Source organism: Eleginops maclovinus, chromosome 4, assembly GCF_036324505.1.
Source record: "Eleginops maclovinus isolate JMC-PN-2008 ecotype Puerto Natales chromosome 4, JC_Emac_rtc_rv5, whole genome shotgun sequence".
NCBI classification, from domain to species: Eukaryota; Metazoa; Chordata; class Actinopteri; order Perciformes; family Eleginopidae; genus Eleginops; species Eleginops maclovinus.
Window position 1 is genome coordinate 3770576 of NC_086352.1, and position 18544 is coordinate 3789119.

Sequence of the window (18544 nt, forward strand, 5' to 3'; positions counted from 1 at the left end):
GCGGCTCCTAAAATAAACAGAAGCCCCCCCCCCCCCACCCCTTATGTCAGGGCAGACTGCAGCACAGACAGAATCACACATGATGTCTGTCGGCTGAAGGAAACGCTGGATTAACAAAGAGAAGCTACAGACAGGTGAGTCAGTGCTGCTTCACACCAACAGACATGTATACACTCAGTGCTGCTTCACACCAACAGACATGTATTTGGTCAGTGCTGCTTCACACCAACAGACATGTATTTGGTCAGTGCTGCTTCACACCAACAGACATGTATTTGGTCAGTGCTGCTTCACACCAACAGACATGTATTTGGTCAGTGCTGCTGTCTATTGTCTGATGTTTCACCTTCTCACAGCTCCAGCATGGCGGCCTACTTTGAAGATTATTCTCTCTACAGTAATCTGAGTGATGAAGAGCTGCTGCAACTCGCCATCGAGCGCAGTCTGACGGAAAGCCCACCTGTAAACCACAGCTCCCACAATCCACCTGTAAACCACAGCTCCCACAATCCACCTGTAAACCACAGCTCCCACAATCCACCTGTAAACCACAGCTCCCACAATCCACCTGTAAGCTACAGCTCCCACAATCCTCCAAGTGAAGAGGCTCCTGACCCGTAAGTGACCTCATGGTTTAATTTTTTGCTCTTTGTGAGGACTTCCTGTTTGGAGGGATGGGTCTGTGGCTGGTTAAAATAACTTCCTGTTGTTGGAGGTTTTTGGACTGATGCTCAGAATGCTGGTATCAGCTAATAGATGGATGTCCTTCTTCTTTCTTTCAGCAGTGAAAATAGCATTGTGCAGGGAAGTCATTTTTCTGGATAGGACCCTGAAGGCAGCATCTCCCGGGTCTTCTCCAGAAAAAGCTAATGGGATTTGTCCATGTCGGCCTGATGAAGTTTAGTAGTCTCATTAATGACCTTTTAGCGAATGCGTTTTAAGACCCCCAGAACCTTCAGACGTTCCCTAATATACAAATCTCTTCAGCTGTGTGAACCACAGACCAACCAAAAAAACATTCAGAAAAACATTGACTTTTAGACAAGCAAACCAGAATTGCTTAAATGCTGACTCATGTCAAGGCTTTAGGACTTCCTGCACCACTCTATAGTAACAGACTAATATATGGTCATATCATTCATATTTCAAACTTGCATTTTATACATGTCAATAAGCTGTGGACAGTGCTCTGATTGGCTGTTGTGTCATACTCTGAGCTCTGATTGACTGTTGAATCAGTGTCTAAGCTCTGATTGGATGTTGGGTCAGAGTCTGGGATTAATTGGCTGTTGTCCCGGTGTCTTTGTGACAGGAAGACATTTGATGGGACCGTCAGTCGCTTCATGACGGGAGCTGGGAAGAGCATGGTGGCGTATCGCCGACCTGATGGCAGACTGGTCCACATCGCTCCTGAACCTGTGGAGTGAGTCCTGCACTACTTGTATTACCTATACAACCTGTCTCACCTCTACTACCTGTCTCACCTGTACTACCAGTATCACCTGTCTCTCCTATACTACCTGTATCACCTGTCTCTCCTATACTACCTGTATCACCTGTCTCTCCTATACTACCTGTATCACCTGTCTCTCCTATACTACCTGTATCACCTGTCTCTCCTATACTACCTGTATCACCTGTCTCTCTTATACTACCTGTATCACCTGTCTCTCTATACTACCTGTATCACCTGTCTCTCCTATATCACCTGTCTCTCCTATACTACCTGTATCACCTGTCTCTCCTATACTACCTGTATCACCTGTCTCACCTGTCTCTCCTATACTACCTGTATCACCTGTCTCTCCTATACTACCTGTATCACCTTTCTCTCCTATACTACCTGTATCACCTGTCTCTCTATACTACCTGTATCACCTGTCTCTCCTATACTACCTGTATCACCTGTCTCTCCTATACTACCTGTATCACCTGTCTCTCTTATACTACCTGTATCACCTTTCTCTCCTATACTACCTGTATCACCTGTCTCTCTTATACTACCTGTATCACCTGTCTCTCCTATACTACCTGTATCACCTTTCTCTCGTGTCTCACCTGTCAGGCGAGACACGAGAGAAAGGTGGCTGAAGCGTATTTTCCTTGCAGGGAGGAGGAGCCTCTATTCAAAGCGGTCCGTGTCGGGGATGTTAGCAGAGTGAAAGCGTTGACGAAGGTCCAGGAAACAAACCTGATGCTTCCAAGTAAACCGGGCTGGCTCGCCATTCACCAGGCGGCGTGGTACGGGCAGGACAACTGTCTGAGGGTCCTGCTGTCAGGTACACACACACACACACACACACACACACACACACACACACACACACACACACACACACACACACACACACACACACACACACACACACACACACACACACATACACAGTTCCTCTTGTTTTTATGCTCAGCTCAGCCGGGGATGATCAACAAGCGGACCGAGTGCGGGGAGACAGCGTTGATGGTCGCTGTCAGCAAAGATCAGCTGCCATGCGTTCAGGTGCTCCTGGAAAAGGGATGTGATACCAACACACCGAACTATGACAAAGAGACTCCACTCTACAAAGGTAAATCTGACAGTTTTTTATTGGGGCTTTAAGATTACCAAACCGGACATCTGAACTCAGATTATCCCCTAAAGATGTCGGACAGGAGTCGGAAGTGCATGTACTCTATTTTTCTATTCTTTTATTTGCTCTAGTTTTTCGTTTGTTTGTTTGTCTTCTGTCTATCCTCACAAAATGGAAAGTGGCCTTGGGTACCTGGAAAGGTGCTATATAAATTCAAAATATTATTATTATTGTTATTATGTAGTCGACTTAAATTGGTGATATTTCCTTCATAAACTCTTGTGTCTCTGCAGCCTGTGAGAGGAGCAGTGCTGCGATAGTGGCGGCCTTGTTGAATCATGGTGCGGTGGTCAACACTCCCTGCATTTGGAGTTTCACTGCCCTACATGAAGCTGCCAGTCGGAACAACGCAGAGATCTGTGAGATGCTGCTGAAGGCTGGAGCCAAACACACTCTGCTCAATATGTACGGCATCACGCCGCTGTTTACCGCAGCTCAGAGCGGGCAGCTCGCTAGCCTGTGCCTCCTCCTCAAACACGGTAAGAAGATGGGGTACCTTATTGATCTCTGTCAAAGCTTACAGTAGCTGCAGAAATGTGCAGAATGAAGAGCAACACACCTGATGGACACCAGTCTGTTCAGAGTACTCCTCTCCACCACAGCCTCAAAAGGGTCCAGTTTGATGCCAATGACAGAGCCAGCTTTCCTGATTAGTTTATTAATTCTGCTGGTGTCCCCGGCTCTGATGCTGATCCCTGAATCATGGTCCCTGACCCCTTAATCCTGATCCCTGAAACATGATCCCTGAACCCTTAATCCCTGAAAAATGATCCCTGACCCCTTAATCCTGATCCCTGAAAAATGATCCCTGACTCCTTAATCCTGATCCCTGAAAAATGATCCCTGACCCCTTAATCCTGATCCCTGAAAAATGATCCCTGACCCCTTAATCCTGATCCCTGAAAAATGATCCCTGACTCCTTAATCCTGATCCCTGAAAAATGATCCCTGACCCCTTAACCCTGATCCCTGAAAAATGATCCCTGACCCCTTAACCCTGATCTCTGAACTCTTGATAGCCTTTTGCTATCAAATTCCTTTTCTGTCGAATCAGCTTACAAGTTTTTTATTTTCGGCCTAACCGTTTTTAGTAGTGCAACCTTCCTTTTTGATAAAGCTTATAGTCAGGGCTGATTACATTTAGTCCCTAGTTTTGCGGCTGTAGGCTTAGACTGTCGGGGGACTCATTACTTCTTTCTTCACTCTCTCTGTAACTGTGTACTCCCATGTTACAAATAAGCCAGCTTCCCCAAAAAAATGTATTGGTGTCTGTCTACGCCGGGATACTAAGTCGTGGCTGTGGCTGGAGCTGTGTTCCTGAGTCGCTGTCCTCAGTCTGGACCCTGAGTAGTTGATCCTGAGTCCTGGATCACAAGTCGTGGCTGTGCCTGTGGTCCTGAGTCGTGGATGCTGAGTCGTGGCTGTGCCTGTCGCTGTGGTCTGGCCTGAGGCCCACCTCTCTACTTCTTTGATGGCTCCCACAGGATTGTTGACATCCATCTGGATTCATCGTCTTCTTATTTATAGACACATGCATTTTACAGCATCTGGACTACCTATGTTGTACATGTATTATCTCTTTAATTTAAACACGAGATCTACTGCACGTCTGTCTGTCCTGGGGGAGAGATCCTCCTCTGCTGCTCTCCCCAAGGTTTCTTCATTTTCCCCCCTTAACTGTGGGGTTTCTTTGGGGGTGCTTTCTTTTCCGAACCGAGGGTCCAAGGACAGAGGGTGTCATTATTCATTTTCTGTACAAACTGTTCAGTCCACTGAGACAAATCTGAACTCTGTGATATTGTGCTATATGCATACACTTTGACTGATTGATTGATCCATGAACTCTGATCCATGAACTCTGATCCCTGAACTCTGATCCCCTCTTGGTCTCTGCAGGTGCAGACATTAACAGCCAGGCTGCTGATGGAGCCACCGCTCTGTATGAAGCAGCTAAAAATGGACATGACCACATCGTGGAATTCCTCCTTTCTCAGAATGCTGATGCAAACAAACCAGGAAAAAGTGGGTTTTTACCGCTTCATGTGGCCGCTCAGAGAGGAAGCTACAGGTGAGTACATTGTCTTTTGTCTGCCTTATCTAATAACGCACGGACGCACGCACACACGCATGCACGCACACAAGCAAGCAGGCAGGCACAAACACACACTGTTGGTGGTGGGGTATTATCAGCACACGGTGCACACTGACATGGTGACGTTAGTGATGTTACCAATTTGATCGATTTTGAGAGAGTCGGTCTGGTCTAATTCCTGTGGTGTTTCCTGTTCCCAGCATCATCTCCATGTTGATCTCGGTCACCAGTAAGACCAGAGTCCGCCGGGCCGGCATCAGCCCGCTGCACCTGGCTGCTGAGCTTAACCGTGACAACGTCTTGGAGGCTCTGATCAAGGCGGGTTTTGATGTCAACGCTCAGCTGTCTGAAGAACGACTGCGGCTTTACCAGGACCGCCGCAGCACACCGCTCTACTTCTCTGTCATTAACAACAACATCCATGCAGCAGGCATGCTGCTGGCGGCTGGCGCAGACCCGAACCTGGACATGCTCAAGCCACTCATGGTAGCGGCAAGGCATAACAGCCTCCAGACTGTCACGCTGCTGGTGGAGCACGGGGCAGATGTCAACGCCTCTATCCCCACACACCTCACCACTTTCCCTGCTGTTTACATGTTCTCCATGAAGAACCTGCCCATGTTTAAGTACCTGCTTGACCACGGAGGCCATGCCCTTTCCTGCTTCAACTGTGTCTACGGAAACCGACCACATCCACCAATAAAAACCACGCGATCAGAGAGGGACTCCAACAGGTTCTCCGAACTGCAGGGAGGCGTTCAGGTGACCAAAGTCTGTCCAAAATCTTGAAAACCAGCTCTAATTTATAACTACTTACCCTAAAGAGACAAATATGAAATGTGCGATTGGGTTTTTTCTATAAACTTTGAGTGATTGATACTGAAGAAATGTCTGTAATGGTTTGAACGATTTCCATCTAAATGTATTTTCTCACAGACGTACAAAAATGTTGTGATGATTGGCAGCTCCGTGATTGATTGACAGTTATGCAAATGATTGAAATGGCTGATTGATTGACAGCTCTGAAATTGATTGACAGCTTTGTGATTGATAGTTATGTAATTGATTGACAGTTGTGTGATTGATTGACATCTCTGTGATGGATTGACAGTTATGTGATGGATTGACAGCTCTGTGATTGATAGTTATGTGATGGATTGACAGTTGTGTGATTGATTGACATCTCTGTGATGGATTGACAGTTATGATGACAGCTCTGTGATATTGACAGTTATGTGATGGATTGACAGTTGTGTGATTGATTGACATGTATGATGGACAGCTCTGTGATTGGTTAACAATTATGTGATTGATTGACAGCTCTGTGATTGACAGTTCTGTGAGATGATCTCGGCTCCTAGTATCTCTCGGTGGGCTGGGCCGATCATTGACGTCCTGTTGGACTATGTTGGTCATGTGACCCTCTGTTCCAGACTGATGGAACATCTGGATAGTTACTCTGAATGGAGCGTCATCAAGGAAAAAGCTGGTGAGTCAAAAACAGACACCAACTGATCGAGTAGACCTGCCTGTTTCCAGTGTTGATTTCATCAACGAAAACTATGATGAAAAATGTTCGTCAACGACCTTTTTTACATGACTAAGACGAGACGGTGACGAGCTAAGAATAGATTTTTGATGATAAAAACTATGACCAAATCTACATCTTGTTTTCGTTGAAGAGACGGGACTAAAGTGTTGATGGTGGACTGTCGGACATTAAAAATGCAAGACATTTTATTTTCCCCTTCCGGCTTCGAGTTCAATAACCCACTTTGTCCAAATAAGGTAGACAGGCAAGCTCTTCTTTTGGAGGCCGTTGTATTTATTAAAACCTGTTACACATAGGCTTTTGTTGTTGCTGTTCCGCTCACTTCTCCAGACACATACATGCTCGCTCACTCTCGCTCGCTCTACCATGCACACACACATGCAGCGCCACGCCCCTCTCTCTTAAAGGGATGGGCGCTCTGCCTCTGTGACCCTTATAGCAGAACACCAGATATTACAGAGAGTTGCGAGAGGGAAATGTTGCTTTACGATTTCAACACTTAATACTGTCACCTTGATTCCAATTTCACCTGTATTTGCCTAACTGACTTTAAAGAGAGTTTAAAGAGAGAAACACATTTTGGCTAAAACTAGACTAAAACTATGAAGGATAAAAAAGACTAACATGTGACTAAAACTAATTAACTTTAACTAACTGGTTTTATCATGGTTTCCAGTGTTGTTACTGGTTTTATCATGGTTTCCAGTGTTGTTACTGGTTTTATCATGGTTTCCAGTGTTGTTACTGGTTTTATCATGGTTTCCAGTGTTGTTACTGGTTTTATCATGGTTTCCAGTGTTGTTACTGGTTTTATCATGGTTTCCAGTGTTGTTACTGTTTTTATCATGGTTTCCAGTGTTGTTACTGGTTTTATCATGGTTTCCAGTGTTGTTACTGGTTTTATCATGGTTTCCAGTGTTGTTACTGGTTTTATCATGGTTTCCAGTGTTGTTACTGGTTTTATCATGGTTTCCAGTGTTGTTACTGTTTTTATCATGGTTTCCAGTGTTGTTACTGTTTTTATCATGGTTTCCAGTGTTGTTACTGGTTTTATCATGGTTTCCAGTGTTGTTACTGTTTTTATCATGGTTTCCAGTGTTGTTACTGGTTTTATCATGGTTTCCAGTGTTGTTACTGGTTTTATCATGGTTTCCAGTGTTGTTACTGTTTTTATCATGGTTTCCAGTGTTGTTACTGTTTTGTCTCCAGTGTTGTTACTGGTTTTATCATGGTTTCCAGTGTTGTTACTGTTTTGTCTCCAGTGTTGTTACTGGTTTTATCATGGTTTCCAGTGTTGTTACTGGTTTTATCATGGTTTCCAGTGTTGTTACTGGTTTTATCATGGTTTCCAGTGTTGTTACTGTTTTGTCTCCAGTGTTATTACTGGTTTTATCATGGTTTCCAGTGTTGTTACTGGTTTTATCATGGTTTCCAGTGTTGTTACTGGTTTTATCATGGTTTCCAGTGTTGTTACTGTTTTGTCTCCAGTGTTGTTACTGGTTTTATCATGGTTTCCAGTGTTGTTACTGGTTTTATCATGGTTTCCAGTGTTGTTACTGGTTTTATCATGGTTTCCAGTGTTGTTACTGGTTTTATCATGGTTTCCAGTGTTGTTACTGGTTTTATCATGGTTTCCAGTGTTGTTACTGGTTTTATCATGGTTTCCAGTGTTGTTACTGGTTTTATCATGGTTTCCAGTGTTGTTACTGTTTTGTCTCCAGTGTTGTTACTGTTTTGTCTCCAGTGTTGTTACTGGTTTTATCATGGTTTCCAGTGTTGTTACTGTTTTATCATGGTTTCCAGTGTTGTTACTGTTTTGTCTCCAGTGTTGTTACTGGTTTTATCATGGTTTCCAGTGTTGTTACTGGTTTTATCATGGTTTCCAGTGTTGTTACTGGTTTTTTCATGGTTTCCAGTGTTGTTACTGGTGTACCTCGGTTTCCAGTGTTGGTACTGGTTTATCATGGAGTCTAAAGGGTTTGGGTTACTGAGTTAGACATGCCTGTTTCCAGTGTTGATTTCATCAACGAAACTATGATTGAAAATGTTCGTTAACGACCTTTTTTACATGATAAGACAGTGGTTGTAGCTAAGAATGTTTTTGTGATAAACTATGACTCAAATTACTCATGTTTTGTTGAAGAGACGGGATAAAGTGTTGATTTGGACTGTCGGCTTAAAAATCCAGACATTTATGTTCACCTTCGGCTTCGAGTTCTAACCCACTTTGTCCAAATAAGGTAACAGGCAAGTCTTCTTTTGGAGGCGTGTATTTATTAAACATGTTATCACATAGGTTTTGTTGTTACTGTTCCGCTCACTTCTCCAGACATGTTACTGCGTCGCTTACTGCTCCAGTCTGCTTACATGTCTCATTGACCTTATGCAGCGCAGCTTTTTAGGTTTCCAGTGGTGCTTCTGCTTTGACCCTTATAGCATGATACCGATTTACAGGGTTTTGCAGGATTCATGTTGTTTGAGATTTCACATTAATACTGTACCTTATCCATTTACTGTATTTGCCTAATGCTTTAATGAGTTTATCATGGTCAGAGTTGTTAGTTTTGTCTCAGTGTTGTTAATGGATTTATCATGGTAATCCATGTTGTTACTGAAATTTATTCACTGTTATTAACTGGTTTTATCATGGTTTCCAGTGTTGTTACTGGTTTTATCATGGTTTCCAGTGTTGTTACTGGTTTTATCATGGTTTCCAGTGTTGTTACTGTTTTGTCTCCAGTGTTGTTACTGGTTTTATCATGGTTTCCAGTGTTGTTACTGGTTTTATCATGGTTTCCAGTGTTGTTACTGGTTTTATCATGGTTTCCAGTGTTGTTACTGTTTTGTCTCCAGTGTTGTTACTGGTTTTATGGTTTCCAGTGTTGTTACTGTTTTGTTCCAGTGTGTTACTGGTTTTATCATGGTTTCCAGTGTTGTTACTGGTTTTATCATGGTTTCCAGTGTTGTTACTGTTTTGTCTCCAGTGTTGTTACTGGTTTTATCATGGTTTCCCGTGTTGTTACTGTTTTGTCTCCAGTGTTGTTACTGGTTTTATCATGGTTTCCAGTGTTGTTACTGTTTTGTCTCCAGCTGTTGTTACTGGTTTTATCATGGTTTCCAGTGTTGTTACTGTTTTGTCTCCAGTGTTGTTACTGGTTTTATCATGGTTTCCAGTGTTGTTACTGTTTTGTATCAGTGTGTTACTGGTTTTATCATGGTTTCCAGTGTTGTTACTGGTTATCATGGTCTCCAGTGTTGTTACTGGTTTTATCATGGTTTCCAGTGTTGTTACTGGTTTTATCATGGTTTCCAGTGTTGTTAATGTGTTTTATCATGGTTTCCAGTGTTGTTACTGGTTTTTATCATGGTTTCCAGTGTTGTTACTGTTTTGTCTCCAGTGTTGTTACTGTTTTGTCTCCAGTGTTGTTACTGGTTTTATCATGGTTTCCAGTGTTGTTACTGTTTTGTCTCCAGTGTTGTTACTGGTTTTTATCATGGTTTCCAGTGTTGTTACTGGTTTTATCATGGTTTCCAGTGTTGTTACTGGTTTTATCATGGTCTCCAGTGTTGTTACTGTTTTGTCTCCAGTGTTGTTACTGGTTTTATCATGGTTTCCAGTGTTGTTACTGTTTTGTCTCCAGTGTTGTTACTGGTTTTATCATGGTTCTCCAGTGTTGTTACTGTTTTTATCATGGTTTCCAGTGTTGTTACTGGTTTTATCATGGTTTCCAGTGTTGTTACTGGTTTTATCATGGTCTCCAGTGTTGTTACTGTTTTGTCTCCAGTGTTATTACTGGTTTTATCATGGTTTCCAGTGTTGTTACTGGTTTTATCATGGTTTCCAGTGTTGTTACTGGTTTTATCATGGTTTCCAGTGTTGTTACTGGTTTTATCATGGTTTCCAGTGTTGTTACTGGTTTTATCATGGTTTCCAGTGTTGTTACTGGTTTTTCATGGTTTCCAGTGTTGTTACTGGTTTTATCATGGTTTCCAGTGTTGTTACTGGTTTTATCATGGTTTCCAGTGTTGTTACTGTTTTGTCTCCAGTGTTGTTACTGGTTTTATCATGGTTTCCAGTGTTGTTACTGTTTTGTCTCCAGTGTTGTTACTGGTTTTATCATGGTCTCCAGTGTTGTTACTGGTTTTATCATGGTTTCCAGTGTTGTTACTGGTTTTATCATGGTTTCCAGTGTTGTTACTGTTTTGTCTCCAGTGTTGTTACTGGTTTTATCATGGTTTCCAGTGTTGTTACTGGTTTTATCATGGTTTCCAGTGTTGTTACTGGTTTTATCATGGTCTCCAGTGTTGTTACTGTTTTGTCTCCAGTGTTGTTACTGGTTTTATCATGGTTTCCAGTGTTGTTACTGTTTTGTCTCCAGTGTTGTTACTGGTTTTATCATGGTCTCCAGTGTTGTTACTGTTTTGTCTCCAGTGTTGTTACTGGTTTTTTCATGGTTTCCAGTGTTGTTACTGTTTTGTCTCCAGTGTTGTTACTGGTTTTTTCATGGTTTCCAGTGTTGTTACTGGTTTTATCATGGTTTCCAGTGTTGTTACTGTTTTGTCTCCAGTGTTGTTACTGGTTTTATCATGGTTTCCAGTGTTGTTACTGGTTTTATCATGGTTTCCAGTGTTGTTACTGGTTTTATCATGGTTTCCAGTGTTGTTACTGGTTTTATCATGGTTTCCAGTGTTGTTACTGGTTTTATCATGGTTTCCAGTGTTGTTACTGTTTTGTCTCCAGTGTTGTTACTGGTTTTATCATGGTCTCCAGTGTTGTTACTGTTTTGTCTCCAGTGTTATTACTGGTTTTATCATGGTTTCCAGTGTTGTTACTGGTTTTATCATGGTTTCCAGTGTTGTTACTGGTTTTATCATGGTTTCCAGTGTTGTTACTGGTTTTTTCATGGTTTCCAGTGTTGTTACTGGTTTTATCATGGTTTCCAGTGTTGTTACTGTTTTGTCTCCAGTGTTGTTACTGGTTTTATCATGGTTTCCAGTGTTGTTACTGTTTTGTCTCCAGTGTTGTTACTGTTTTGTCTCCAGTGTTGTTACTGTTTTTATCATGGTTTCCAGTGTTGTTACTCTTTTGTCTCCAGTGTTGTTACTGGTTTTATCATGGTTTCCAGTGTTGTTACTGTTTTGTCTCCAGTGTTGTTACTGGTTTTATCATGGTTTCCAGTGTTGTTACTGTTTTGTCTCCAGTGTTGTTACTGGTTTTATCATGGTTTCCAGTGTTGTTACTGTTTTGTCTCCAGTGTTGTTACTGGTTTTATCATGGTTTCCAGTGTTGTTACTCTTTTGTCTCCAGTGTTATTACAGTGTTTTTTTTGTTGTTCTCTCAGCATTGCCGCGGCCACTGCTGCAGCTCTGCAGGCTGCAGGTCCAGAGGCTGGTAGGATGTCGCCGGTTGAAGAAGTTGCCCCTCCCTGGAGGTCTGATCCGCTTCCTGCAGCACCAGGAGGGGTCTGTGGACGTTTGCTGAAAGAAGTGATTCTTCACTGTTTTCCATGTCACTGATGGGAGTCTATCACTCAGTATTGATGTCTTAGGTTGCAGACTTTTAAAAGACTGAACATGAACAATTAAAATGTCTTGCCTGTTAGTAGTCTCAGTCTATACTAGCAGAACCAGGAGCTGATCCCAGGTCAGCCTGAACCAGAACTCACTATAAGCTCTATCACACAGGAGGGTCTATAGCAGCAGAACCAGGTGCTGATCCCAGGTCAGCTTATGTAGCTAGCTAATGTAGCTGCAGGATTTGTGCTACTCCCAGTTTGTTTCTACATAATGATTGCACACATTGTAAGTCTGGGTCCGAGCCTCCGCTAGATAGGAGGTGATGAAGGCTAAACATGATTCATTTCTGTAAAAGCGTTCTTCAAATATTTTGAAATAAATATCTTCAGAGTCTAAAGTTGAACATCAAGAGGTACATGTTACCTGAACTGAGGTATTTAATGGTAACTTCATCATCATTTTTCAAATGTTATTGTTTCTTTAGTTGTTATGAACTTGTTTTTTCCCTTTAATTATTAGTTTATTTCCCATATAGAGCGCCACAGGGATGACGTATTTTTGAATGCCGACCCGGAAGTAAACTGCATGGGTTCCTTCGACAAAAAAGCAATGCAATTTCTCCATTGGATTTTGGAATATCTTAAAAAATAAGATCTGTGGAAAATCTGTTTGATAAATGCACGTTTTATTCAGCCGGATAATCTCCACATGTCTACCCCACTTTTACCCTTTTCGAATCATAAATCTACGTTATGCTATAAACGAGCTACAGAGGAGTACAGCAGGGTCGAAGGACTTCAACGTCACGCCAATTTAAGATCCTTTCAACGGACTTTCGTGCGCTTGCATATATACAGTAGTATTTAAATCAGAACAGGGGAAAACGAACTTAGCGGGAGTGTTTAATGCCGTAGAACAAAACGTGATCCGTCTCTTAAATTTGTGTCAACCACGGACCTTATTTCAAGCTATTTTCCAAAATCCTACGGAGAAATCGCACTCACTCCGAGATGAAGGAACCGGAAGTTGTAAAATGCTAACTTACTTCCGGGTTTGAGGTTTTAGTCGTTCCTGCGGCAGTCTATTAAAGTAATAGCCTCGTTGCACGGTAACCGTAAATTCTACTTCCGCTGTTACTTGTATGCGCGTCTAAACTTCCGGTCGAACACTTCCGTGTTATGATAGCGTTTGACAGCTGGATACCGGTAACCGGCTTTTACTATTTAGAAGTGTACAATGACTGTGTTCACAATAAAAGAAAGACGACTGACCTTTCAAAGGGTGGGGACATCGGCACTGCACTGTTGTGTACCTCAGTGTACGAATTCTTCGAGGTACAATAAGCTACTTTCCTTTCATTCATTTCCCGTTGACCCGGCGGTACGGGCTGAGTGGCTGAGGAGAATCCGAAGGGATAATTTCAGTCCGACGAAACATGTGATGTGTGAACAGGTGATTATAGCCTAGGTTTACAGGTACAAAATCAGCTCTCACCTCATACTGACTGATGTACCCACCGTAGGTCTACACTTAGCCTAAACGCTCCAAAGAACAGGAGCAACAGCAACCCGTTTCTGGGGTAGTCATGAAAGCTACGCATGGGGTTGTGTCTTTAACTGCACTTATTTTCGTCTACATACAGCTTACCAAATCTAGCCACATAAATACCCCAGAATTGGACATGAACAGATGAGTTAAGACCATAGGTTAAGACACTTTTTCTCCCTACTCTGAGGTCGTGAGGCTTATCGTTTTTCCTCATCGACCTGAAACAAACAGCCCTGACGCTCACTCTCCCTGCTGGATCTTTATTTGAAACTGTGGGAATTCAACATCATACATGTTATTTTATACAAAACAATAATCTTATATCTTTCTAACATTGAAAAGTCGAGCAAAGACCACGTTAAATTATAAAGGTAAGTAAAGCTATTACCACAGTAATATCACTATGTAAGCGCTAATGTTAGCTATGTAGCTACAATAATATTGTGCCATAGTTACAACTTACCTTCATAATTGTCGATATAACTGGATAGGTACATTTTGTATCCCTTATCACGTTTGCTCTTCGGTGTAGAACTGCCCATCCGAACAAGTCGGTGGACATCTGAGATGGAAATGTTTGGGAGATCCTGCAGGCATCTAGTGTAGAAACTCGCCATGTTTGACGTTCACCGATATCACACCGGAAGTTTAGAAGCGCATACAGTAACAGCGGAAGTAGAATTTACGGTTACCGTGCAACGAGGCTATAGAGGGACAGCTAATTTTTCATACTCCACTACAGCAGGGGGCGCTATGCACTTTATCACATGAACAAGAAGAAAAAGAAGAAGAAGAAGAAGGAGGAGGAGGAGGAGAAGGAGGAGGAGGAGGAGGAGGAAGATCAGGAAGAAGAATTAGAGGAAATGGAGGAAAAGGAGGAGGAGGAGATGGAGATGGAGATGGAGGAGGAGGAGGAAGAAAATCAAGAAGAAGATGACATGATGGAAAAGAAAGAGGAGGAGGGAGAGGAAGTACAGGAAAAAGAAGAGGGGGAGGGGGGAGGAGGGGGAGGAAGAGGAAGAAGTACAGATAGAGGCAGAACAGGAAGAGGAAACTTACCATGCTCCGCACCGACAACATCAGAAACGAGCAGACAGCATTTTAATCTGAAGGGATCAGAACAGAGGAAGGTAAGGGCCGACTAACAGCTAACAGGCAGCTAACAGTCAGCTAACAGGCTGCAGATAGGCTGCTAACAGGCTGCAGATAGGCTGCTAACAGGCTGCAGATAGGCTGCTGACAATCAGCTAACAGGCAGTTAACAGTCAGCTAACAGGCTGCAGATAAGCTGCTAACAGGCTGCAGATAGGCTGCTTACAGGCTGCAGATAGGCTGCTGACAATCAGCTAACAGGCTGCAGATAGCCTGCTGACAATCAGCTAACAATCAGCTAACAGGCTGCAGATAGGCTGCTAACAGGCTGCAGATAGCCTGCTGACAATCAGCTAACAGGCAGCTAACAATCAGCTAACAGGCTGCAGATAGGCTGCTAACAGGCTGCAGATAGACTGCTAACAGGCTGCAGATAGGCTGCTGACAATCAGCTAACAGGCAGCTAGCAATCAGCTAACAGGCTGCAGATAGGTTGCTAACAGGCTGCAGATAGACTGCTAACAGGCTGCAGATAGACTGCTAACAGGCTGCAGATAGGCTGCTAACAGGCTGCAGATACACTGCTAACAGGCTGCAGATAGGCTGCTAACAGGCTGCAGATAGACTGCTAACAGGCTGCAGATAGACTGCTAACAGGCTGCAGATAGGCTGCTAACAGGCTGCAGATAGACTGCTAACAGGCTGCAGATAGGCTGCTAACAGGCTGCAGATAGGCTGCTAACAGGCTGCAGATAGACTGCTAACAGGCTGCAGATAGGCTGCTAACAGGCTGCAGATAGACTGCTAACAGGCTGCAGATAGGCTGCTAACAGGCTGCAGATACACTGCTAACAGGCTGAGATAGGCTGCTAACAGGCTGCAGATAGACTGCTAACAGGCTGCAGATAGACTGCTAACAGGCTGCAGATACACTGCTAACAGGCTGCAGATAGACTGCTAACAGGCTGCAGATAGGCTGCTAACAGGCTGCAGATAGGCTGCTAACAGGCTGCAGATAGGCTGCTAACAGGCTGCAGATAGGCTGCTAACAGGCTGCAGATACACTGCTAACAGGCTGCAGATAGGCTGCTAACAGGCTGCAGATAGACTGCTAACAGGCTGCAGATAGACTGCTAACAGGCTGCAGATAGACTGCTAACAGGCTGCAGATACACTGCTAACAGGCTACAGATACACTGCTAACAGGCTGCAGATAGACTGCTAACAGGCTGTCATAATAGAGTTATATTGTTAGGATTAGGATAGATAATAGATGTTATAATAATATAATAATAAAGGGGTTATAATAATAATATAATAAAGGGGTTATAATAATATAATAATAAAGGGTTATAATAATATAATAATAAAGGGTTATAATAATATAATAATAAAGGGGTTATAATAATATTATAAAGGGGTTATAATAATATAATAAAGGGTTATAATAATATAATAATAAAGGGGTTATAATAATATAATAATAAAAGGGTTATAATAATATAATAAAGGGGTTATAATAATAATATAATAAAGGGTTATAATAATATAATAATAAAGGGGTTATAATAATAATATAAAGGGGTTATAATAATATAATAATAAAGGGTTATAATAATATAATATAATAAAGGGGTTATAATAATATAATATAATAAAGGGGTTATAATAATATAATAATAAAGGGTTATAATAATATAATAAAGGGGTTATAATAATATAATAATAAAGGGGTTATAATAATATAATAATAAAGGGTTATAATAATATAATAAAGGGGTTATAATAATATAATAATAAAGGGTTATAATAATATAATAATAAAGGGTTATAATAATATAATAAAGGGGTTATAATAATATAATAAAGGGGTTATAATAATAATATAATAAAGGGTTATAATAATATAATAATAAAGGGGTTATAATAATATAATAATAAAGGGTTATAATAATATAATAATAAAGGGGTTATAATAATATTATAAAGGGGTTATAATAATAATAATAATATAAAGGGGTTATAATAATATAATAAAGGGGTTATAATAATATAATAATAAAGGGGTTATAATAATATAATAATAAAGGGTTATAATAATATAATAATAAAGGGGTTATAATAATATAATAATAAAGGGGTTATAATAATATAATAATAAAGGGGTTATAATAATAATATAATAAAGGGGTTATAATAATATAATAATAAAGGGGTTATAATAATAATAATATTAATATGATGATGATGATGATGATGATGGTGGTTATGATGAAGATGATGCCTTGTCTCTTCCCTCAGAATGGAGGATGATGAACTTCCGTCAGCGGATGGGATGGCTGGGCGTGTTGCTCTTCCTGCTGCTCAGTGCTTTGTTGGTTTACTACGTCTTTGAGGTCCAGAGCTTCAGTTTGGAGCACGTTCAAAGGGGGGGGGGGCGGCCCGTCAGCTGCACCCCCGATCAGCTGGTCTCAGAGCCTCGGCACTCGCCTGACACCACTTCCTGTCTGGATGTGGGCGTCAGTCTTCCTGCTCCCGTACCTGCAGCTCTTTCTTTTCCTGTTTTCCTGCACAAGAGCTGACCCTCGAGCTGTTGGATACTGCGTACTTCCTGTCTGCCTGGCCCTGCTCTGCAGCCGCCACGCTGCGCGCAAGCCCAGCTATCAGAGAGGCCCTCCACTCATCGACACTTAAAGGACCAATCAGAGAGGCCCTCCAATCATTGAAAAACTTTTGTAATGTCACTTCCTGTGTGACGCTAAGACTGCCCTGAATATTGTCCTTCAGAATCACTAATGCCCTGAGCTGTTGTTAGAGGATCCTGTGCTGTGATTGGTTGGAGGGTGTTTAGTATTCAGACCTGCAGCTTCCGGCCAATCACAGCTGTGAAGTGTTGATTAAGAGGAGTCACATGACATGGCCTAGTAACCCTCTCACCTGTCAGCTGGTGAGGGGCCTTGTGGGGTGGGGGGGGTGGATTTGTTATTATTTTGAAAGTATGTTGCTCACTGGCTCTGAACACATACAGACAAACCATGGGTCACAGGAGGGGGGGATTTTGATCAGTATTGGAGGGGCGTCATCACTCGTCTCAACCAATGGGAGCGTTTGGGGCGGGCCTAAGACTGCTACAGCGCTCACATTAATCAGAAAGGAAGTGGCGGGGGGACAGAAACATGGAAAAAGGAACTGAACTCTGACATTTGACCTCTCTTCCAGACGGCCCATGAACAGGAGTTATTTGGAGCCACGGCAGACTATCTTTCTATGAGCAGGTCAACATAAAGCCCTGGCGGTGGCACGCAGCTCTGATTTATGACATTTGATTACATTGATTAATGTTGAAGTCTTTACCTGCTGCTCTTAAAAAGCACCTTATTGTTTCATGGGCTTGCAGACCAAATGTTATCGCACTTTTGTTCATATAGCAGTACTTTTAAATAAAAGTCAGCAATACACTACTTTTGAATTCATTGTGGAATTTTGTGCTTAATGCGATAAACAAATGTAATGCTTGTCCAGCACTAACATTTATAAACTATAAACTGTGGCTATATACTGCATATAAGATAAGATAGGACTTCATTTATCCCTGTGGGGAAATCAGGTACTTATAGCTGCAACAGAGAGAAACAGATGAACAATAGAAGATAGATTAACAAAGCCCACAGGATTATAAAGACCCCCAACACCCTGGCAACAAACTTCAGTCTGCTGCCGTCTGGCAGACGGTCCCGCAGTATCAGGACCAAAACCAACAGACTCAGGGATAGTTTCATCCCACAGGCCATGAGACTGCTAAACAAAGAGTGCACTAGCAACAACAGACTGGTAGCAGATCTCCAACATCTTGCTGCACACGTTGAAGGATCTCAGCCTCCTCAGGAAATAGAGTCGGCTCATCCCCTTGTACACAGCGTCAGTGTTGGCCCTCCAGTTCAGTCCGTTGTACTTGTAGTCCTCCACCACAGCCACATCCTCTCCCAGAATGCACAGGGGCAGTGGAGACGTCCTCTTCCTCCTGAAGTCAATGACCATCTCTCTGGTCTTGGCCCCATTCAGAAGCAGATGGTTTCTTCCAGTCCACTCCACAAAACCCTCCACCAGCGCTCT

General features: G+C 42.3%; 2 protein-coding genes across 4 annotated transcripts; both read left to right on the top strand.

The window, feature by feature from the left end:
* On the top strand, window positions 1-12172 carry LOC134863205 (ankyrin repeat and SOCS box protein 2-like). 3 transcript variants are annotated; one of them, XR_010165632.1, is made up of 10 exons: window positions 1-134; window positions 357-617; window positions 1313-1423; window positions 2110-2279; window positions 2412-2567; window positions 2864-3109; window positions 4527-4698; window positions 4923-5484; window positions 6043-6211; window positions 11617-11635. XR_010165632.1 is itself a non-coding variant. In XM_063881566.1 (10 exons), exons 2-10 carry the CDS (start codon window positions 364-366, stop codon window positions 11754-11756), a joined length of 1974 nt encoding a protein of 657 aa, XP_063737636.1. In that variant the 5' UTR covers window positions 1-134; window positions 357-363; the 3' UTR covers window positions 11757-12172. The 3 variants fall into 3 exon arrangements, 2 of the variants coding, with proteins under 2 accessions (XP_063737636.1, XP_063737637.1); XM_063881566.1 differs by having other exon boundaries at window positions 4923-5493; window positions 6058-6211; window positions 11617-12172; XM_063881567.1 differs by having other exon boundaries at window positions 6058-6211; window positions 11617-12171.
* Window positions 12173-16736: 4564 nt separating this feature from the next.
* tmem251 (transmembrane protein 251) lies at window positions 16737-17892 on the top strand. The gene is given in 2 exon segments (XM_063881598.1): window positions 16737-16856; window positions 16858-17892. Coding segments are annotated over 2 exon segments (384 nt in total). The 5' UTR covers window positions 16737-16740; the 3' UTR covers window positions 17126-17892.
* The last annotated feature ends 652 nt before the right edge of the window (window positions 17893-18544 follow it).